We start from the raw sequence: 23933 nt of genomic DNA on the forward strand, positions 1-23933 counted from the left end.
CACTCCTCCATACAGACCTCCAGATCCTTCAGGTTTCAGGGCTGTTGTTGGGCAATACGGACTTTCAGCTCCCTCCAAAGAATATGTTCTATTGGGTTCAGGTCTGGAGACTGGCTAGGCCACTCCAGGACCTTGAGATGCTTCTTACGGAGCCACTCCTTAGTTGCCCTGGCTGTGTGTTTGGGTCGTTGTCATGCTGGAAGACCCAGCCACGACCCATCTTCAATGCTCTTACTAAGGGAAGGAGGTTGTTGGCCAAGATCTTGCGATACATGGCCCCATCCATCCTCCCCTCAATACGGTGCATTCGTCCTGTCCCCTTTGCAGAAAAGCATCCCCAAAGAATGATGTTTCCACCTCCATGCTTTACGGTTGGGATGGTGTTCTTGGGGTTGTACTCATTCTTCTTCCTCCAAACACAGCGAGTGGAGTTTAGACCAAAAAGCTATTTTGTCTCATCAGACCACATGACCTTCTCCCATTCCTCCTCTGGATCATCCAGATGGTCATTGGAAAACTTCAGACGGGCCTGGACATGCGCTGGCTTGAGCAGGGGGACCTTGCGATTTTCTGGATTTTTGTTTTAGATTCCATCTGTCACAGTTGAAGTGTACCTATTATAAAAATTACAAACCTCTACATGCTTTGTAAGTAGGAAAACCTGCAAAATCGGCAGTGTGTCATACTTGTTCTCCCTACTGTAAGTGTAACTTCAAAGCTGTTTACAAGGGCGCATTGATTTTAAAGCATTGGACTGGTGTAAGTGTTGGCTGGAGGGAGTTTCCACCATGGTGGGAAGTGTTCCAAGTGCACACTTGAGGAGAAGGGTTGAGAACCTGGACGCTGCCCAAGAGATCTGGCAGTCTTAGGTAGCACACCTGGTATAGAGATGCCTGTAATATTACAACTATCCAACAATCACTGTATATTTGCACTGATGAGTACACACATGCAAGAACGCGAGTACACACACACAGATTGTTCCAAGGAAGCAGCATACCTTTCCACTCTGTAAAGTTATGAGGAGCCAGTCTACAACAGCTCAACATGACAGACAGGAGGCCGGAGCGAAGGAGCCTGTGTTCAACAGTTCAACATGACAGACAGGAGGCCTGGGGCGGAGGAGCCTGTGTTCAACAGTTCAACATGACAGACAGGAGGCCGGAGCGAAGGAGCCTGTGTTCAACAGCTCAACATGACAGACAGGAGGCCGGAGCGAAGGAGCCTGTGTTCAACAGTTCAACATGACAGACAGGAGGCCGGAGCGAAGGAGCCTGTGTTCAACAGTTCAACATGACAGACAGACAGGAGGTTCAACAGTTCAACATGACAGACAGGAGGAGCCTGTGTTCAACAGTTCAACATGACAGACAGGAGGCCGGAGCGAAGGAGCCTGTGTTCAACAGCTCAACATGACAGACAGGAGGCCGGAGCGAAGGAGCCTGTGTTCAACAGTTCAACATGACAGACAGGAGCCTGGGGCGGAGGAGCCTGTGTTCAACATGACAGACAGGAGGCTGGGGAGGAGGAGCCTGTGTACAACAGCTCAACATGACAGACAGGAAGCTGCATGTAGACAGACTGTCACTTTAAGCCCAGGGCTAGAGTTGCACAGCAGGTGCTTAGAAGTGGCCCAGCCGGGGGCCTCTGGTAACCCTATCTGAGGCACTGGCTGGGGTTTGACGCACACCCACAAAGATGAGTGTTGACTGTGCAGGGATGTAGGCTACTGAACTGAAGGTGTGGGGTAGGAATAGTTTGTCTGAATGGCTTGTCAATTGTTTCAGTCAGTGTCCATGATAGCTGTCTGGATTAAAGCTGAATAAGCAGAGGTAGTGAAAGAGAAGGCAAATTTTGCGAGCCATATTGGGAATCTTGCTCTGCTTTCTTGTATCGTATGAATGTCTGTCGAGAGACACTACGGAAAGAGGAGTCTATGAATGTCTTTCGAGAGAGACTACTGAAAGAGGAGTCTATGAATGTCTGTCGAGAGAGACTACTGAAAGAGGAGTCTATGAATGTCTGTCTAGAGAGACTACTGAAAGAGGAGTCTATGAATGTCTGTCGAAAGAGACTACTGAAAGGAGTCTAAGGTTGCTTCCCAATTCGCCCACACTTCTCCCAAAGTGTGCACTTGCACACTTCCTGTCATTGATTTTAAAGCATTAGACTGGTGTTAAGTATAGGCTGGAGGGAGTTTCCACCATGACGGGAAGTGTTCAAGTGCACACTTCAGGAGAGGGGTTGAGAACATGGACGCTACCCAATAGATCTGTGCAGTCTTAGGTAGCACACCTGGTATATAGAATTAAGCCCGATAATGAATGACCTTTTTCTATTCTTTCATTCATTACAGTGTGACATAGAGGTGCGCTAGAGGTCTGATTACAGATGATGTCACCTTAGGGAAATCATTGCCCCGTCTGTGGGATCTCCCCCACCCCTACTTGCACAGCACATTAATCTCACTTTAGACATGATGCTTCTCTGGAATTTTAATTAACATGATTTCCTATTTTCTGATGGTGTGAAAATGCTGAGTTAGTGAATCCACTTCATATTTTGGTGGCTAATTTGCAATTGACTATCAGGGTGGTGTACCTACTTTGTACTGTACAGCTGTTAAGCCATGTCAAAATGTGTTTTCATAGAATTCCTTGTTTCTGCTTTCCTCAAATGAAGGGTATTGTTGTGGGTGACTGTAATCAGTCAATAATTAAGATGCTCCCCATTAAGCCGGGAAAGTGAGCTTTTGATAGGATTATGTGTGGGCGGCAGGCAGCAGCAACACACAATAACTGCTAGGTACAGGCTACCAAATGTTTGCGTTGATCATTTTTGTCATTTCAAAGTGTACTTTACACCGGCAGTCGGTTTTCAGTTTGATAAATTGCTGAAAGCACTCTTACATTATTTTGAAGGGAGACATTTTACTGTCTTAAGTTATTTTCCTCTTTACATCAAAGTGTGTTTACTATTTGAATAAATTGTCAAATAGATTTATTCACACATTTAGTTGTGAGCACCAATATGTTTTGTTGCATGTGATGAGATGTTTCCCTTGACACCTGCCCAGATATGTGACAAACATCTTTCCTCCAAAAGAGATTTCCTTGCACAAAATGTCATGAAAATACACTAATTTCAATGGCATTTTTGTTCCATTTTCACACAGAATTAATCTAAAACACAGGAGGACCTTATTCAGTGATACAACTGTACCTGTGACTTATTTGACTCAATCCTCTTCGCCCTTTTTGGGATCATAGGGTGTCCACCATTGCACCCGTCCTCACTCTTTTCCGTGCAAGGTCTTTTGTACCTGTGGGTTTGTTGTAACTAACTGTTCTCCTCTTTTTTTTCTTCTCCAGCTGTCCCGTTCCCGCCAAGTCACCGGCTCACAGCCAAGGAGGTGTTTGACAGTGATGGGAAGCCCAAAGTGGATGTGCTCAAAGGCCACCTGACCAAGGAGGGCCGCGTGGAGGAGAGCGTAGCCCTGAGACTCATCGGAGAGGGAGCGACCATCTTGAGGGCTGAGAAGAACCTGCTGGACATAGAGGCACCCGTGACAGGTTAGTGAGTAAAGCGCACACATGGATATACAGTAGACACATGTGCTCACGCACACGCACACACACACACACACACACACACACACACACACACACACACACACACACACACACACACACACACACACACACACACACACACACACACACACACACACACACACACACATAACCCCCCCTACTGCCTGCTCACGTGTTATTCTAAAAGTATTACATAATTTTCTTCATAACGTACTTTACAGTTTTCTTACGAATTCCAATTTGTTTGTAGCTAGGTTATCTAGCTGGCTAGCGTTAGGGTTAAGGGTTAAGGTTAGGTTACATGCTAGCTAAGTATTTAAATGTTTAGGGCTAGCGTTAGCTAACATGCTAGCTAAGTATTTAAATGTTTAGGGTTAGTGTTAGCTAACATGCTGCTTAGTAGTTAAAAAGTAGCAAGTAGTTGCAAAGTTGCTAAAATGCTAAAGTTATCCATGATGTGATTCGAACATGCAACGTTTGTGTTACACGCCCACCCATCCTCCCCGACCAACATCCCTCCTATCATTTCTGTCTTAAGTAACCTCAGTCTGTATCTGTGATTACAATTACTTTTTTGCATGCCTGTGTCACGGATTCCCCTGGTACTGCTGCTCAGTACCGGGGGTCTACATCACCCCTCTAGGCATCACTGAACTGTCTCATTACTCACACCTGATTCCAATTCCCCTGATTAGTAATTGTATATATGTGCCCTCTGTTCACCATTGTCTTGTCTGTTATTGTTCCCATGTCCGTTGGTCAGTGAGTACATGTGCTTTGTTATTTCGGCTTTGTCCCGTGCATTTGTTATTACGGGTCTCGCCCCATGTATTGTTATTACGGGTAGGGTTGCAAAGGGTCGGAAACTTTTTGGTAAATTTCTGGAATTTTTCCAGAAATTTTTCATGGGAGGTTGAGCCCTGGAATTTGGGGAATTTTGCTTAAATTCATTAAAAGTTTGCTTATAACAGTGAACCTTTTTTGTGGGATACACAAGGCAATTTTGGTTCAACTATCCCCAATTCAATGGAATTCAAACCTTCTGCATGCACAGTGTGTTCTTCCATCACATGTGCAGTGTACTCTTCCATCACATATACAGCTGATTCCCAAGATCTTGCACACTAATGAGATGCAATTGTGCCTACCACTGTCTGAGCCAAGGACTACATGCTTTCTGGTAGGTTTAAATTTTAATTGTGGGTTTAATATTTTAATGATACATGATTTTTTTGTTAACTGGTAAATTAGTAGCCTAGAGGAAAGTGTGTTTAAATCATTTCTAACTTGTTAACAATTCCTGCTAGTTGCTATCATGTGGGTTTTACCTTGCTTGAGCCTGCTAACTGAGGAGTGTTAATTCACCTGTTTCCATACATGTTTAATTTTAAAACATTTATCTTACAAAGGAGTTGTTTAATCTGCTGTTTAAACTGCTTAACTATTTGTCTGTACATGGAATTGTATTTGTTATTTTTACTCTTTTTTTCTAATCTTTACAGGAAAATGCCATGGACACTATCTGATGTGTGGAGACATTTCACTGCAGCGAATGTAGAAAGAAAAGCGGTGTACTTTTGCAAATATTGTGCCAAATCATATGTGAAGAATTCAACAAAGATGCAGAATAATTTGGCCAAGTGTATAAAGTTCTCTCAGCGCTCACAACAAGCAACTTCTGACACAAGTCCCTCTACTTCTATTTGAGGTGAAAAATGATGAATCAGACACCTTATCGATATCAACAGCCTTTTATCTACTCTTTGCTGGATGTAAGAGAAGAAATCCATACTGCCCTGCCCACTTCACTGTTGCTCCAAGCAGAGGAAACTGCAGTTCTGAAATACATCAAAAAGCGTGAAGACTTCGGCCTGAAGCCCACACACACTGCAGCGTACATGTTGGACCTCAAGTACGCTGGCAAGAGCATCCTGTCTGGTGCAGAGATCAATAAGGCCTATGGTGTCATCACTACCGTGTCTCGCCACCTTGGCCTGGATGAGGGCAAGGTTCTTGGCAGTCTGGTGAAGTACACTTCCAAGCAAGGGCTTCTGGATGGAGATGCAATATGGCAGTCGTGCCAACATATCTCATCAGCCACCTGGTGGAAGGGACTTTGTGTATCTGAGGCTCTTTCCCCGGTTGCCTCCATCATCCTCCAAATCCCACCAACATCAGTCGCCTCAGAGCGCCACTGGTCCTTGTTTGGGAACACACACACCAAAGCACACAACAGGCTGACCAATACAAGGGTTGAAAAATTGGTGGCCATCCGGGCAAATCTGAGGCTTTTTGCGCCTGACGACGAGCCATCCTCAACAAGGTTGGAAAGTGACAGTGAAGATGAGGTCTCAGAGTCTGATGTTCAAGAAGTGGACATTGAAGAGGTCCAGGGAGAAGACATGAAGCCTGAGAGGAAGACAACCAAAGCTTTAGTTTCTAGACTATCATTTTACAGATGAATGCTGAAAATGTTTTTGAAAGATGCGATGGATCATTCAATTTTCCCTTTTGTTGTTCAGTGAAATCATCCCATGTGAAGAGTCAACTCATTTAATTAAAGTTCAATTCGTAACCAAATAGTAAAAAATTATATTGGAAGGATTTAATCATTTGCAATTATGTCTACTTATGATAAGGTAAAATGTTTATGTTTCTGTCTCCATATGATAGGGTAAATATATCCAATGCAGAAAACAACTACATTTAAATTGTACTAATATTAACTTGCATATATTCCCGTTAATTCCCATGTATTACGGTTAATTCCCATATATTCCCGTTAATTCCCATGGAAAGTTTCCACCTCTAAATATTCCCCAAAATGTACAACGCTAATTATGGGTCTCGTCCCATGTATTTATTAGAGGTTTAACCTCACTCTTTAGTTTGGGTTACATCTAGAGGTCGACCGATTATGATTTTTCAACGCAGATACCGATTATTGGAGGACCAAAAAAGCCGATGCCGATTAATCGGCCGATTGGGGGGGGGGGGGGTTAATAATGACAATTACAACAATACTGAATGAACACTTATTTTAACTTAATATAATACATCAATAAAATCAATTTAGCCTCAAGTAAATAATGAAACATGTTCAATTTGGTTTAAATAATGCAAAAACAAAGTGTTGGAGAAGAAAGTAAAAGTGCAATATGTGCTATGTAGGAAAGCTAACTTGTGTTGTTTAAATGAATCTTTACGCGCCTGCTTTTGCCTAGCACCGCTCAGTCAGATGCTTGTATGCTCAGTCAGATTGTATGCAATGCAGGACACGCTAGATAATATCTAGTAATATCATCAACCATGCGTAGTTAACTAGTGATTATGATTGATAAGATAAGTTTAATGCTAGCTAGCAACTTACCTTGGCTTACTGCATTCGCGTAACAGGCAGTCTCCTTGTGGAGTGCAACGAGAGAGAGGGAGGTCGTTATTGCGTTGGACTAGTTAACCGAAAGGTTGCAAGTTCGAAACCTCGAGCTGACAAGGTACAAATCTGTCGTTCTGCCCCTGAACAGGCAGTTAACCCACTGTTCCTAGGCCGTCATTGAAAGTAAGAATTTGTTCTTAACTGACTTGCCAAGTAAAATAAAGGTGAAATTAAAATACTGTGATGTTACAGTATCATGGGGAAAATAACGGTGTAGCCTAAATACTGCAATGCAGGTTTGATTGGATGTTATCCCTCCCTCTCTCTGGGGAGCCCTTACCCAACCTTCTACCTTTTCCCACATCCCCTGAGTACGTCAGATACCTCCGGGCTTTCAGGGACGTGCGTGGGCTCTGCTGCCGAACACCAGAACACTATAACAAGCACAGGGCCAAGAGTCAATTAAACTTGTTCACTCTGAACAAACCAAGGCGTCACTATGTGTTCAAATGCCCTTCTGGTACATACAGACTTGAAAAGGTCAATTACTCTGACACACACACACACACAATCAACATTTTGGCCCTCTTGAGGAAAATTAATGGAGGGTATATTTCATAAAGCATATTGTGTGAGCCATTGAAATGTATTGAACTTCAATATGATTCCTAAACATTTGTTAGGAGATACACTAAACCTTAGTTGATTTTTAAGTTGGTTATTTTTGTTGAATCATTTCATTTTTACATGACCTGTCCTTTTTGGGTGATTTCTAACACTGATAAGAACTGGTCAGGAGATGTGCTGATCCATATGTATTGATGCAAACCTATTCTCTTTCACTCCCTTAAGTCAAGTGTCTCAGTAATACCCCAATTAGACTTCTTAATGAGGTTCTTTGATATTGATTTAATAAGAGGCAGAGGGCCAGTCCTAGGAACTAATGGCAATAGAGCATTTCCAGGAAGAGTCCAAAGATAAATGGCCTTCATCCATCTCCTTTATATGTTTTGTTTTAGACTCTATTGTGCTAACATCGTACAACCATCTGGAAGTCTCGCGAGCTTACATTCACCAGTAATCAGTCTGGTACTTACAAGGCTACTATAGTCCCCACACCAGAAGTCATTATTCTACCATTTGGCCCTAGCTAATGGAAATGTGACTGACTGGGTTTGAATCCAGGTCTCCGGTGCACAGCAAAGATGTGTTAGCCCCTTAAGCTAAAGCCAAGGCATTAGCTTGGGTACAGCTGACGGGCTGGAAGACGCAGATACTTACATGAGACTCAAACCCATGATCTTACATTGCCATCCCAGCAAACCGGGAACATTCCCAGAACATAAGCTAGGGTTTTTATATAACATTAGAATAACATTCCAAAAACATTGTGCACAACATTGCGGATATTGATGCACAACATCACTATCCGCGCTACAGAGGACAGTGCGTACAGCCATGTACATCACTGGGGCCGAGCTCCCTGTCATCCAGGACCTCTGTACCAGGCGGTGTGAGAGGAAGGACCCTAAAGATTGTCAAAGACTCCAGCCACCCAAGTCATAGACTGTTCCCTCTGTTTCCACACTTCAATCGGTACTGGAGCGCCAAGTCTGGTACCAAAAGGCTCCTGAACAGCTTATTTCTACTCCCAAGCCAGAAGACTTCTGAACATTTCATCAAATGGCCACCCTGACTATTTGCATTGACCCCTTTTATTTGCACTGACTCTCTTGCACCAGCTCTATGCACACACACTACACCGACTCTCCCAACATACACACTTCATACACACACCTAAACACACTTTCACTCTTCATATGCTGCTGCTACTCTATTTATCTATCCTGATTGCCTAGTCACTTTTACCCATACCTACATGTACATATTACCTCAACTACCTCGTAACCCTGCACATTGACTCGGTACCGTTACTCCTTGTATATAGCCTTATTATTGTTATTTTGTGTTACTATTTTATATTTCTGCATTGTTGGGAAAGGGCTCGTCAGTAAGCATTTCACTGTAAAGTCTACAACTCTTGTATTCGGTGCAAGTGACAAATGTAACTAATTTAATTAGACTCAAACCGATTTTCTTGCATATAACAAACCCATAATATCATGTGACTCAAACCCATTGCCTTATTAAGATGATGATGGAAGATGGCAAGGTGCTACAGATGTAAGATCTTAATTTGACCACTCTTTTGTTGCTGAAAACTTTCCTGCACAACAGGAAGTGCAAACTTGTAGTGTATTGGAGGTTTAAAAAGGCATCTAAAGTTTGTAATTTCCAGTTAATACTGTCAGACTTGATTTGCCCTAAAAAAAAATGTCCACTCAGTATAATTCACATTTCCTGTTGCTGTAGGATTATTTTCCTGCTGAAGCAAACTGGTTCAAATTAAGATCCTACATCTGTAGACGCTGTGCTGCTGTCCCTCTGTGGCTGAGTGTTGCACAATGTACTGTAAAAAATCTCTCCACTGTCTCTGCCACGATCACAAATCAAAGTAAGGGAGCGAAGGGCAATGGCTGCTATGTGTTAGGTGTCTGTTTTGGTGTACATCTCATTAAAGTGGAACTGACAGTGTTTTAACTCCATTCCAGATATGAAACAGACAATCATAATATCAGTCAAACATAAAATTCCCAGTTTATGCTTCAAAACCAACTTTAAAATTTTAAAATCTTTTATTTTTTAAATTAAATTTTAACATTTAAAAATGGGTTATATTTTACTCAAAATTCCATGAATTACAGTAAGGCATTGTTGGCAGAATAGATGGATGCAGTTCAATGCATGATTCATATAACTCACCAATTATTTTTTATTTTGTTACCTTTATTTAACTAGGCAAGTCAGTTAAAACCTGTTGGGGCTAGGGGCATAAGGAGTTCCTGAAAGGGAACACCCCCTCCCATTCAGCTGAAAAAAATATTAATATTAATATTACACATTAACAAGTCCAATACAGTAAATGAAAGATAAACATCTTGTTAATCTACCCATCGTATCCGATTTTTAAAATGTTTTACAGCGAAACACAACATATATTTACGTTAGATGACCACCAAATTCAAAAACACACACAGCGATTTTTCAGTCACAAAAGCATAAATATAGATAAAATGAATCACTAACCTTTGATTATCTCCATCAGATGACACTCATAGGACATCATGTTATACATGTATTGTGTGTTTTGTTCGATAATGTGCATATATATATTTAAAAAATCTGTTTACATTGGCGCGTTACGTGCAGTAATGTTTTGATTCCAAAACATCCGGTGATTTTGCAGAAATACTCACAATGAACATTGATAAAAGATGCAAGTGTTATTCACAGAATTAAAGATAAACGTATCCTCTATGCAACCGCTGTGTCAGATTTTTAAAAAACTTTACGCAAAAATAATAATCTGAGAACGGCACTCAGAACCCAAAGAAATAGCTGCCATTTTGGCATCAACAGAAGCTACAAAAACACTATAAATATTCACTTACCTTTGAATATCTTCATCAGAAGGCAGTGCAAGGAGTACTAGTTCCAGAATAAATCTTTGTTTTGTTCCGTAATGTCCATTACTAGTGTCCAATTAGCTGCATTTGCTACCACTTTTAGCTCACGTGCCCAAAAGCTGACGCTGGTCCAGGCGAACTTGATGAAAACTTCAAAAAGATATATTCCAGGTAGAATAAACTGGTCAAACTAAGTAGAGAATCAATCTTCAGGATATTATTTTCATATATATCCAATAACGTTCCAACCGGAGCATACGTTTTCATCTGCAGCCAACGATGGTGATATCAACAGACAAATGCTCAACAGGGAAGTTGCATTCTGCCAGGACAGTGACTCATTCCCCTCCCATTCGGTCAAAGTTCACAACAGACGCTGCATTCCACGTTCTACTGAATGAGGACATCTAGTGGAAGGCGTAGGAAGTGCTAACAGATCCATATCTTGTTTGGAAGTGAAGAGGCGATGACTTAAAATTAGACCCGTATTCAGAATTTCACTTCCTGTTTGGAAGATTGCCTGCCCTATGAGTTCTGTTATACTCACAGACATAATTCAAACAGTTTTAGAAACTTCAGAGTGTTTACTATCCAATAGTGATAATAACATGCATATATTAGCAATCTAGGACAGAGTAGGATGCAGTTCACTATGGGCACGCAATTCATCCAAAGTGAAAATACTGCCCCCTATCCCCAACAAGTTTTAAGAACAAATTCTTATTTTCAATGATAGCCTAGGAACAGTGGGTTAACTGCCATTAACAGATTTTTACCTTGTCAGCTTGGGGATTCGATCTTGTAACCTTTCGGTTACTAGTCCAACGCTCTAACCACTAGGCTACCTGCCGCCAGGTCATCATTTTGGACTACCAATACATTTCTTGGTAGTCCAAAAATATTGCTGTCAGGCTGTAAATCTCAGCTGGCCTGGTACATTGTCTGCTGCCACAACCCATTCAGAATGCACAGTTTCAGTTTCAAAACGGACGACTATAACTAAGGCTGGGAGTGTCAATACAATCAAACTGGCACGGGCAATGATCACAAGTCACTCATAATGTGGCTAATAGGCTAGCGCACATGTGTCAAACACAAGGCCCATGGGCCGAATAGGACACAAAGGTAAGTATAAATGAGTCAACATTTGAGTCAGCTACTTTAACAAAGTACAGCCAGATGCGCTCACATTGTTAAATTCAACTTCGATTGCGCTGCTTTTGTGTGTCCCGGTAACAGCGGAGAGAAAGTGTACAGACACATGCCACAGTCTGAGCTAGGCTACTAAAATGTTGCAGTCGTTTTTTAAAGCTTGACCATTTATAACCAAAAGACAAAACATGCAACAAACACCATGTAAAACAAAAACATCTAGGCCTATTACAGCAACAATTGAGCAGTAAAGGTTTTTAGAACACCTTCTCATTCAAGGGTTTTTCTTTATTTTTACTATTTTCTACATTGAAGAATAATAGTGAAGACATCAAAACTGATAGCACATATGGAATCATGTAGTAAGCAAAAAAGTGTTAAACAAATGAAAATATATTTTATATTTGAGATTCTTCAAATAGCCACCCCTTTGCCTTGATGACAGCTTTGCGCACTCTTGGCATTCTCTCAACCAGCTTCACCTGGAATGCTTTTCCAACAGTCTTGAAAGAGTTTCCACATATTCTGAGCACTTGTTGGCTGCTTTTCCATCACTCTGTGGTCTGACTCATCCCAAACCATCTCAATTTGGTTGAGGTTGGGGGATTGTGGAGGCCAGGTCATCTGATGCAGCACTCCATCACTCCTTGGTAAAATAGCCCTTACACAGCCAGTGTTGGGTCATTGTCCTGTTGAAAAACAGTGATAGTCCCACTAAGCCCAAACCAGATGGGATGGCATATCACTGCAGAATGATAGTGTGTGCCTTGAATTCGAAATAAATCATAGACAGTGTCACAATTAAAGCACTCCCACACCATCACACCTCCTCCTCCATGCTTCAAGGTGGGAACTACACATGCGGAGATCATCCGTTCCCCCACACAGCGTCTCACAAAGCCACGGCGGTTGGAACCTAAAATCTCCCATTTGAAATCCAGACCAACAGACACATTTCTACCGGTCTAATGTCCATTGCTTGTGTTTCTTGGCCCAAGCAAGTCTCTTCTTATTATTGGTGTCCTTTAGGAGCAGTTTCATTTCAGACAGAAATTCGACCATGAAAGCCTGATTCACATAGTCTCCTCTGAACAGTTGATGTTGAGATATACCTGTTACTTGAACACTGAAGCATTTATTTGGGCTGCAATTTCTGAGGCTGGTACCTTATCCTCTGTGGCGTTCCTCATGAGAGCCAGTTTCATCATAGCGCTCAATGTTTTTTGCGACTGCACTTGAAGAAACGTTCAACGTTCTTGAAATGTTCCTCATTGACTGACCTTCATGTCTTTTAAAGTAATGATGGACAGTCATTTCTCTGTGCTTATTTTAGCTGTTCTTGCCAGTAATATGGACTTGGTCTTTTACCAAATAGGGCTATCTTCTGTATAACCCCTACCTTGTCACAACACAACTGATTGGCTCAAATGCATTAAGAAGGAAATTAACTTCCACAAATTAACTTTTGTTCCACAAATTAACTTTTAACAAGGCACAAATTAACAAGGCACACCTGTTAATTGCAATGCATTCTAGGTGACTACCTCATGAAGCTGGTTGAGAGAATGCCAAGAGTGTGCAAAGCTGTCATCAAGGCAAAGGGTGGCAACTTTAAAGAATCTCAAATATAAAATAGATTTTGATTTGTTTAAGACTTTTGGTTACTACATGATTCCATAGGAGTTATTTCATAGTTTTGATGTCTTCACAATTATTCTACAAAGTATAATAAAAATAAATAAAAAACCTTGAATGAGTAATGGTTGCAGCAGATTATGCACCTCTGCAAGTATGGTAGCAAAGGTTGGACAAATATTATTTCTCTCTTTTTTTAATATATTAAAAATTATATATACAGCATCCTATGTACATAAGTGGACATTATAAAGGGCCATATTTTCTTAATAAAACAATAGCCAGTTTGGGTAGCAATTGTAAAAAAAAAAAAATGTCTGGCCCGAGAATTCATTGTGTTTTTTTAAGATGGTCCGTGTGCTGTTTGAATTTGACAGCCCTGGGTTAGCGTATCTACACTGATCAAAATTATAAAGTACAATGTAAAGTGTTGGTCCCATGTTTCAAGAGCTGAAATAAAAGATCCCAGAAATGTTCCATGCGAACAAAAAGTTTATTTCTCTCAAATTTTGTGCACACATTTGGCACACATATTAGTGAACATTTCTCATTTGCCAAGATATTCCATCCACCTGACAGTTGTGGCATATAAAGAAGCTGATTAAACAGCATGATCGTTACACAGGTGCACCTTGTGCTGGGGACAATAAAAGGCCACTAAAATTTGCACATCAAATTTTGTCACATAACACAATGCCACAGATGTCAAGTTTTGAGAGAGTGTGCAATTGGCATGCTGACTGCAGCAATATCCACCAGAGCAGTTGCCAGAAAGCTGAATGTTAATTTCTCTAACATAAACTGCCTCCAACATCGTTTTAGAGAATTTGGCTGTATGTCCAACCTGCAGTACGTCAAACCTGCCACACAAACACAACCGTATGGCGTTATAATGTATGCCATTTAGCAGACGCTTTTATCCAAAGCGACTTACAGTCATGTGTGCATACATTCTACGTATGGGTGGTCTCGGGAATCAAACCCACTACCCTGGCGTTACAAGCGCCATGCTCTACCAACTGAGCTACAGAAGGACCATGTGGGCGAGCGGTTTGCTGATGTCAACGATGTGAACAGAGTGCCCCATGGTGGCAGTGTGGTTATGGTATGGGCAGGCATAAGCTACGGACAATGAACACAATTGCATTTTATCGATGGCAATTTGAGATACCGTGGCGAGATCCGGCCCATTGTCGTGCTGTTCATCCGTAGCAATCACCTCATGGTTCAGCATGATAATGTACGGCTCCATGTCGCAAGGATCTGTACACAATTACTAGAAGCTGAAACATGTCCCTGTTCTTCCATGGCCTACATACTCACCAGACATGTCACCCATTGAGGATGTTTGGGATGGTTGAATTGACTTGTACAACAGCGTGTTCCAGTTCCCGCTAATATCCAGCAACTTCGCACAACCATTGAAGAGGAGTGTGAAAACACGGACTCCCGTGGTATTTACATAGTTGCAGAAATCCATTTACAGTGTGTATTTTTTTGGGCGAATGCGTTCTCATGCTCTAAAGTCGCGCTGCTGCCTGTAAACACACAGTACAGTTAAAAGTGAATGATGGCAGGCCCATGTGTGGCTTATGTGCATATAGGCCAACTATAGCTCTGATTTGCTCTGGTGTACCGGCCTGCGCAGACTCAAGTCCTAGACAGGACAGATGTTTTTATTTGGTTTTATTTACTGCAGTGTCTATTCATTGACCTAACGCACTGAAGCTTTCCAGCTGTTGCTATAGAATTTTCACAAATGCCTTACTATACGTCATTCCCAAACATTCTATGAAGGTGTCATATTTTGTCAGTTCCACTTTAAATCACAGTGGTAGCAGACCAGTTGAGAACGTTACTTTTGTCATACCACACAAGTTGATGTCATCATGTCATTGTGGTTGTTCCTTTTTAATTATGTCATTCTATGATCGTGTTTTTTTGATTGTTCTCATAGAATATGCTTGATAGCTCCATAATGCTGTATGTGTGGTCCCTATCTCATTCTCTGCGGATAGCATGCAAGCCATACCTCTCATTCGATAGTAAAGAAAAAAGCCTGGAGCCTGAAATCAGTTGTATGTGATTGGTTGTGAAGTAGAATGGCGAGTCGGAGAAAAGGCTTGGTGGTGTGTTGGTTGTGAATCAGTCTGTAGAGTCAGGGGGTAGGAGTTAACACGAGACACTCCTACACCCACCCCTCTCCTACTCAACAGTCCTGTTCTACGGCAATGATACACACACACTCGCACAAGTGTACACACACACACACACACACACACACACACACACACACACACACACACACACACACACACACACACACACACACACACACACACACACACACACACACACACACACACACACACACACACACACACACACACACTGAGTGCCTCACAAGGCCAGATTTTCTGTTGAAAAGAAGCCATTGTTTCTCACTCACTCACTCATTCATTCTGCACCACATTCTCTCATCTCTTCTGTCTATGTGATGTGTCTTGGGCGACTCTCACACACTTCCTGGTTGTGTCCATCAGGCCCAAACTGCTCCCGACACAGCTCACTGCTGTACCATTCAGAACAACCTGTAGCTACGTTTTGCTTTTCCAGAAACACACTGCACTAATGACTTATCTTTTACAACCAACGAGAGAAACGAGCCTTCTTCTACCAGACCTTCACATCCCGGTCTGTCACATACAACATATGAATACTGAACAGATTTGCAAGCTGCACTCCTATATGCACTACTATTTCACTCCGGGCTTGAACTCGGCAGATCTCACCAACTCAATGAGCTTGCCTCTGGAGTGGCCTGTGTAGGTTATCGAGCAGAGCTGGCTTGTGTAAGTCAGCCACCCACACATACTAGCTGCTGCCGCCTGACTGGCGATATGGTTTTGATCAGTCTCGCACAGTAGCGCGGGGCGATGGATGGCGAGAACAAAATCTATCTCACTTGAGATAATGTACTCCCACCTGCTCATCTTATGTGGGCCTTGTCGTGACTGGGGATTGCCTGTGTCCGTGCATGCGTCTGTATGTGTTTGCCTGCACGTGTGTGCTGTGTTATAACAAAGCCCAGAGGAAAGCATTGTATCTGATATGAATACGGCCTTACTGCCTACTATCCAGTGTGTCTAGTGTGCACAGCTGATTAGAACTCACCATGGCCTGGCTTGGCTGGCCATACATCATATCGTCTTCTTGACCCCTAGGTCGCTCTATTCCAGTGTGACCCCACGGCCACTTCTGTCACCATGGCGTTATCACAGAGAAACACAAAGGTGGGTTTTGTCCAGATCCACCCACACACAGAGCGAGAGAGAGCACATCCCTAGGGCTGGAGCGTTTAGTGGAACCGTTTGTTGCTTCATCATGTTCCTTGTGTTCTTGGATTGCTTGTTATTCTCATGTTATGTCTTGTAACAGTGTGATGTTGAATAAGACATTTGAATAGAATGTATCCCAGCTTTTTTGATAGAGCAATATTTTCTGCAACTAGGTCTCAAAGTCTTATGTCAGAATTAGTTGTTCATCCATCTTTCTCAAACATCACATTTGTATGTTCTTCGAAATGGCAAAAGTGTTTAAGGTAGAGGTCGACCGATCATGATTTTTCAACGCCGATGCCGATTATTGGCGGCCCAAAAAGGCAGGTGCCGATTAATCGGCCGATTTTTTTAGAATATATATTTGTAATAATGACAATTACAACAATACTGAATGAACACTTATTTTAACTTAATATAATAGATCAATAAAATCAATTTAGCCTCAAGTAAATAATGAAACATGTTCAATTTGGTTTAAATAATGCAAAAACAAAGTGTTTGAGAAGAAATTAAAAGTGCAATATATGCTATGTAAGAAAGCTAACGTTTCAGTTCCTTGCTCAGAACATGAGAACATATGAAAGCTGATGGTTCCTTTTAACATGAGTCTTCAATATTCCCAGGTAAGAGTTAGCGTGCTAACTAGCTAGCCATTTTACTTCGGTTACACCAGCCTCATCTCGGGAGTTGATAGGCTTGAAGTCATAAACAGCGCAATGCTTGATGCACAACGAAGAGCTGCTGGCAAAACGCACGAAAGTGCTATTTGAATGAATGTTTACGCGCCTGCTTCTGCCTACCACCGCTCAGTCAGATGCGTGTATGCTCAGTCAGATTATATGCAACGCAGGACACGCTAGATAATATCTAGTAATATCATTAACCATGTGTAGTTAACTAGTGATTATGATTGATTGTTTTTTATAAGATAAGTTTAATGATAGCTAACAACTTACCTTGGTTTACTGCATTCGCGTAACAGGCGTGTAGTGGAGTGCAACAAGAGAGAGGCAGGTCGTTATTGCGTTGGACTCGTTGGACTCATTAACTGTAATGTTGCAAGATTGGATCCCCCAAGCTGACAAGGTGAAAATCTGTCGTTCTGCCGCTAAACGAGGCAGTTAACCCACCGTTCCTAGGCCGTCATTGAAAATAAGAATGTGTTCTTAACTGACTTGCCTAGTTAAATAAAGGTATAAAAAAAAATATATATATTTTTTTTAAATCAGCAAATCAGCGCCCAAAAATACCGATTTCTGATTGTTATGAAAACTTGAAATCGGCCCCAATTAATCGGCCATTCCGATTAATCGGTCGACTTCTAGTTTAAGGTGGAGTTTAGGCATTAACTGCGAAATCTTAACAAATCTTAACAAATACAAATGTTCTATCGCTGGATTCGAACATGCAACCCTTGCCAACGCTTATGCCCATCCACATCCACAGCACCCTAGCAAAATAGAAACCTACTTGAAGGTAAAAGCGCTCACTCTTGCCCCTAGTGGCCAGTTTCCACGTCATTCACCAAAGTCCTCAGACATGGACCTCGAATCACGGGGGACCTGGCTGGTTTGGTTCTGGTGTACATTCATTCTTCATTGACCAGAAACTAACCAGTAATTCACCAGACATGGTTTTGAGACTTTAGTATGTGCTATCGCAAGTTCATCATATAGACTTTGCTTGCATTGATTTACAGTTATTCTGTTGCTTACAATAGTCCTGTAGGTTAGAAAATGCAATATAATGGTGATCATGGTCTGTACCGTGCTGGCTGAAAACCCCCCCCAAAGACCAATAAGCTATGAATGAGAGGGATTTTTACTTTCTATAATTCCTTACAAATATCCACATTTTTTTGTAGTAAGTGGGAATGAACATCCACTTTGCACAATGAGTTGCTTCTCAGACAGCATGAATAGACTATTTGAATGGAATATCATTTGTAACAACGTACAGTAACACTTTATTTGGATAGTCCACCTGTAGATGCTCTATAGACTATCAGTAACATTTCAACTAACTATCTACTAACCCTAGTTTTAACCCTAACCTTAATCCTTATCCTAAACTGAATTATAACCCTAACCCTTATTCTAACTCTAAATGTAACTTTAGCAAGCAGTTGCTTATCAACAGATAGTTTGTTGATTGTACGACCATCTGTAGATCTGCAGGTGGACTATCCGGACTATCCAAATAAAGTGTGACCCAATCAACAGTTGATTTTGGGAGGGGAAGGGAGCACATTAGAAATGAGAACCCTTTGAGTCCAAACCTAAGTGTAAATCCAGGAATTAAACCATTTGAAAAGAGTGGGATTCTTCAAAGACAAAATGAGAGTTTACAATGCATATGCGGAGAACAGATTCTCTCTTCTCTTCCCCGTGTCTCGAGGGGCTTGTAACTCGAGCTAATTACTTTCCAATGCAGTCATCCAACATATGATAAATGGAACTGTCTTCAAGATATTGCTACGAGTTTACTCTCTGTCATTAGATACAGGCTTAAAGACACACGTAAACAAATAAGTGTATAGCGTTTGCAAAGGATGGTGTTGATATTCATTGCCAGGGACCAAATTAGTGGGCCTATCAGTGCTTTAGCAACTGTGTTTGAGCCAGAGTAGTTGGCTGACGTTATCTTTTGCTACTGAGTATCAGTGTATCAATTGTTAACATGAATGTTAATGTTGTTGAACATTTTCTCACTGAAATGTAAGGTTAGAAAAATGGAGAGGGAATTATCTACCAATATTTGTGTAGCACACACACTCAGAATAAAAAAACAAACATGTTTTGATCAAATCAATCAGGGAATTCATTGTATAATAATATAAACTATGATTGGCTGGTCATGAAGGTTCTGACTTGCAGCTGGATATGACATTCAACACAGGTAACGGCATTGCAAAATAATGACTAGGACTAGGTAGGACTGGTCTGGGTTCTTTAATCACACTACCAGCGATTACAGTGTGTGGCCAGCGGGTGACAAATGTCCGAAGGCACTGTGGGCTGTGGCTCCGTGGCTCTCCGGGAGCAGCGGTGAACGGGGTCAGAGGGGCAATGGGAAAACCGATCCTATTTCACTGAGTGGCAAATGGTAATCCCTGATTACATGGAGGGATGGATCAGCCCAGTCACAATGTGGGTCATGTTGGGTCGTTGAATGTAGTGATTAATGGATAGGTATAATAATAATAATAATATAATAATAATAATATAATAATAATAATATAATAATAATAATAATAATAATAATATACTAATAATAATAATAATAATAATAATAATAATAATAATAATAATAATAATAATATAATAATAGGTGGGGTGGGGACGTGACTAACGTCAAAGGGAAGACATTTGCCAAAGTCCCTCTGTTATGAAAGAGGGGAGGGAGTGGAGAGAACAGTACATAATAATAATAATAATAAAATAATAATAATATGCCATTTAGCAGACGCTTTTATCCAAAGCGACTTACAGTCATGTGTGCATACATTGTACGTATGGGTGGTCCCGGGAATCGAACCCACTACCCTGGCGTTACAAGCGCCATGCTCTACCAACTGAGCTACAGAACCACATTTTCGATACAGCACATTGCCATACAACTGCGGACAACAACAACACTGTAGAGTTGATATCTATACAGGCATTGGGATACATTTTGTTCCTCCATAATAACGTAATAATAGCGGAATTGTGTTCCTTGTCAATAGAATAATAGGCTGTACAAATTACGTTCCTTTCGTAGATTTCAGGGAGTAGTGTTCTATGAACAAAAAGCACAGGGAAGTGAAGCATGTCATAGTGAGACATTCTATTCTACTAAAGATGCCCACCCAGAGTCTGAGAATTTTTTTGACAGGATCTATGGCTGAACAGCTTTATTGATACATTTTTCATGTTATCTCATGATGCCACCTCGCTAACAATGGGATGTCAATGTACATACTAATAATGGGATATCAATGTACATCAATGGGATATCAATGCACATCACAGCACCCTAGCAAAATAGAAACCTACTTGCTAATAGATGATGCAAAAAGTAGAATATAATAGTTGGTTTGGACATGTTGATTTGTGGTGCAGGCTAGTTATTGGTCAGAGGGTCTCTCGAGTGGGATTCCGCCCTGGGCCTGCTTACATTGTTTATGCAAAGCAAAACTCACTGTGTAATACAACACATAGTGTCTCGGTTCACATGTTTTATGCATGATGCATGTATTATGGAGGGATGCAGGCGAGACAACACATTTTTGTACCAGTTGGCCCAGGTTCAATTGGCTGGCGACATACAGTACAGAAACACAAGACACTTTGCACTTGCAAATCTTCTCCAGGCAAATTGTATAAAGTATGCTTTGAGTTTAACCCTTTCTGTTTGTTAGGTGAGAGTAGCAGTTGCATTGTGTATTGGAACTGGGTATATATTAACACATAATTGCCCCCGTAAATAAAAGCTATTGTGCCACTTGGCTTCAGAGGATGGTTTATGATCATGATAAATGTCATGATGATGTTTATGTATTAGGAGGAACAATTGTCACAATGCCCTCTTTTTGTCCTGGGTCTATGTACATGAATTATGATTCCACAAACAAAAGTGTGATAAAGAAATGCATATTAAAATTCATATTCATATTTTTACCGCACAGAAAAACTGCACTTTTAAAGAAGACAAAGAAAATGTTTAGAATGTGAAAGTCAAGAGTTGTATGACGTCTGTTTGTTTCTGACTATTTCCTCCTCTGTGTGTTTCCTGTAGTTTGCGGAGACATCCATGGCCAGTTCTTTGACCTGATGAAACTGTTTGAAGTAGGAGGGTCACCGGCTAGCACACGCTACCTTTTCTTGGGCGACTACGTCGACAGAGGATATTTCAGTATTGAAGTAAGTGTTTCACCTGTTCTAAGAACATTAAAGGAAAATACCACTCAAAAACAATATTTTGGTATTTGTTTCATTAATCCACTGTTGAAACAGTCCCAAAGTGTTTTGCATGTCAACAATCAAGTTTTCAAGATATATAGTGCATTCGGAAAGTATTCAGACCCCTTCCCTTTTTCCACATTTTGTTACGTTGTTACAGCCTTGTTCTAAAATGGATTACATTAAAACAAATCCGCATCAATCTACCCACAATACTGCAGACTGACAAAGTGAAACGTTTTTTTCTGTTTGTTTTTTTGCAAATGTAGAACTATTTTATTTTATTTATTTACATAAGCATTCAGACCCTTTGCTATGAGAGTCAAAATTGAGCTCAGGTGCATCCTGTTTCCATTGATCATCCTTGAGATGTTCCAACTTGATTAGAGTCCACCTGTGGTAAATTCAATTGATTGGACATAATTTGGAAAGGCACACACGTTTCTATATAAGGTCCCACAGTTGACAGTGCATGTCAGAGCAAAAACCAAGCCATGAAGTCGAAGGAATTGTACAAAGATCTCTGAGCCAGGATTGTGTCAAGGACAGATCTGGGGAAGGGTACCAAAAAAATGTATGCAGCATTGAAGGTCCCCAAGAGCACAGTGGCCTCCATCATTCTTAAATGAAAGAAACTTGGAACCACCAAGACTCTTCCTAGAGCGGGCCAGGGAGGTGACCAAGAACCGGACAGAGCTCCATACTTCCTCTGTGGAGGAACTCTTCCAGACGGACAACCATCTCTGCAGCACTCCACCAATCAGGCCTTTATGGTAAAGTGGCCAGACGAAAGTCACTCCTCAGTAAAAGGCACATGACAGCCTGCTTGGGGTTTGCCATAAGGCCCCTAAAGACTCTCAGACCATGAGAATCAAGATTCTCTGGTATGATGAAGCCAAGATTGAACTCTTTGGCCTAAATGCCAAGCTTCACATCTTGAGCATACCTGGCACCATCAGCATCATGCTGTATTGATGTTTTTGAGAGGCAGGGACTGGGAGATTAGTCAGGATCGAGGGAAAGATGAACGGAGAAAAGTACAGAGAGATACCCATCCAATTTTCAAAAAAAAATTGCTTTGCTTTGTCATTCTGGGGTATTGTGTGTGTATAAGTCGCTCTGGATAAGAGCGTCTGCTAAATGACTTAAATGTAAATGTTGATGAGGGAAAAAACACTATAATTTTAAATAAGGCTGTAATGTAACAAAATGTGGGAAAAAAGTCAAGGGGTCTGAATACTTTCCAAATGGACTGTAGAACTTTCAAAATACAGAGTGTCACAGTATGATGCGTTTTGCATAATCCTAAATTAAAGAAGGAAGTGGTTGATGCTTTTGCTTTCGTACATCTGAGACTCATATTAGTCATTGTGTATTGTATATGTTCTCTGAAAATATGCTAATTCATTTCCTATGTCTTTGTTATTGTCTTCCAGTGTGTGCTGTACTTGTGGGCCTTAAAGATCCTATACCCCAAAACACTATTTTTGCTCCGTGGGAACCACGAATGTAGACATTTAACAGAGTATTTCACATTTAAGCAGGAATGTAAGTGTGGTTTTGAGTTTTTCTTTCTGAAGCATTTTACATTGAACATGACGCTTGACTTTCAAATGTTCACGCGGAAATGTGCTTCTTGGCATAGTATGAAATCAGATTCTTGCTCTCGCCTTGATATGTATTTACATATGTCAGGGCTATTGCTGTTGGATTCAGGCTTAGAGTATAACCAAAATACCAAGGGCAGAGTTAGAGTTTTTTATGTCTTTTGGATGTTTTCTGACACTTTGTTTGAGCTTTCCGACCCAGGCCCAGCACACTGCCCTAGTGTGTAAGAGCTAGGGGTGTTTGGCCTGGCAACACTCTTCAGTCCTCGCCCTATTTCCACCCTGACAGGTAGAATTAAGTATTCGGAGCGGGTGTACGATGAGTGTATGGATGCCTTCGACTGCCTTCCCCTGGCCGCCCTTATGAACCAGCAGTTCCTGTGTGTACACGGAGGACTTTCCCCAGAAATCTCAAACCTTGACGACATCAGGAAAGTACGTGATTTCCCAAACTACATTCCTTGCATGACAAAGCCCAATGCAATATGCTTTTAATTTGTGCTGACTTTGGTACATTTTACACAGACTACTACATTCGGAATGATCTCCTCTTTTTCCCTTAAAATCATGGATACTTGGGATATTGTATTGTTTCTATAGTGTATGAATATATCACATGTACAGTGGCAAGAAAAAGTATGTGAACCCTTTGGAATTAACTGGATTTTTGCATAAATTGGTCATAAAATGAAGTCGAAGTCACAACAATAGACAAACACAGTTAAAACTAATAATACAAACAATTATATGTTTTCGTGT

The 23933-nt window shown here is 41.1% G+C and overlaps 1 protein-coding gene across 6 annotated transcripts in view; it reads left to right on the top strand.

The window, feature by feature from the left end:
* The window catches only part of LOC124014618 (serine/threonine-protein phosphatase 2B catalytic subunit alpha isoform), a 145908-nt gene that overhangs the window by 73776 nt on the left and 48199 nt on the right, over window positions 1-23933 (top strand). For all 6 annotated transcript variants that reach the window (XM_046329837.1, XM_046329838.1, XM_046329841.1 and 3 more), the window contains exons 2-5: window positions 3372-3572; window positions 21404-21528; window positions 23004-23115; window positions 23464-23609. In XM_046329837.1, coding sequence (XP_046185793.1) covers window positions 3372-3572; window positions 21404-21528; window positions 23004-23115; window positions 23464-23609 — 584 coding nt within the window. The remainder of the gene's footprint in view (window positions 1-3371; window positions 3573-21403; window positions 21529-23003; window positions 23116-23463; window positions 23610-23933) is intronic.

Source organism: Oncorhynchus gorbuscha, linkage group LG25, assembly GCF_021184085.1.
Source record: "Oncorhynchus gorbuscha isolate QuinsamMale2020 ecotype Even-year linkage group LG25, OgorEven_v1.0, whole genome shotgun sequence".
Lineage (NCBI taxonomy): Eukaryota > Metazoa > Chordata > Actinopteri > Salmoniformes > Salmonidae > Oncorhynchus > Oncorhynchus gorbuscha.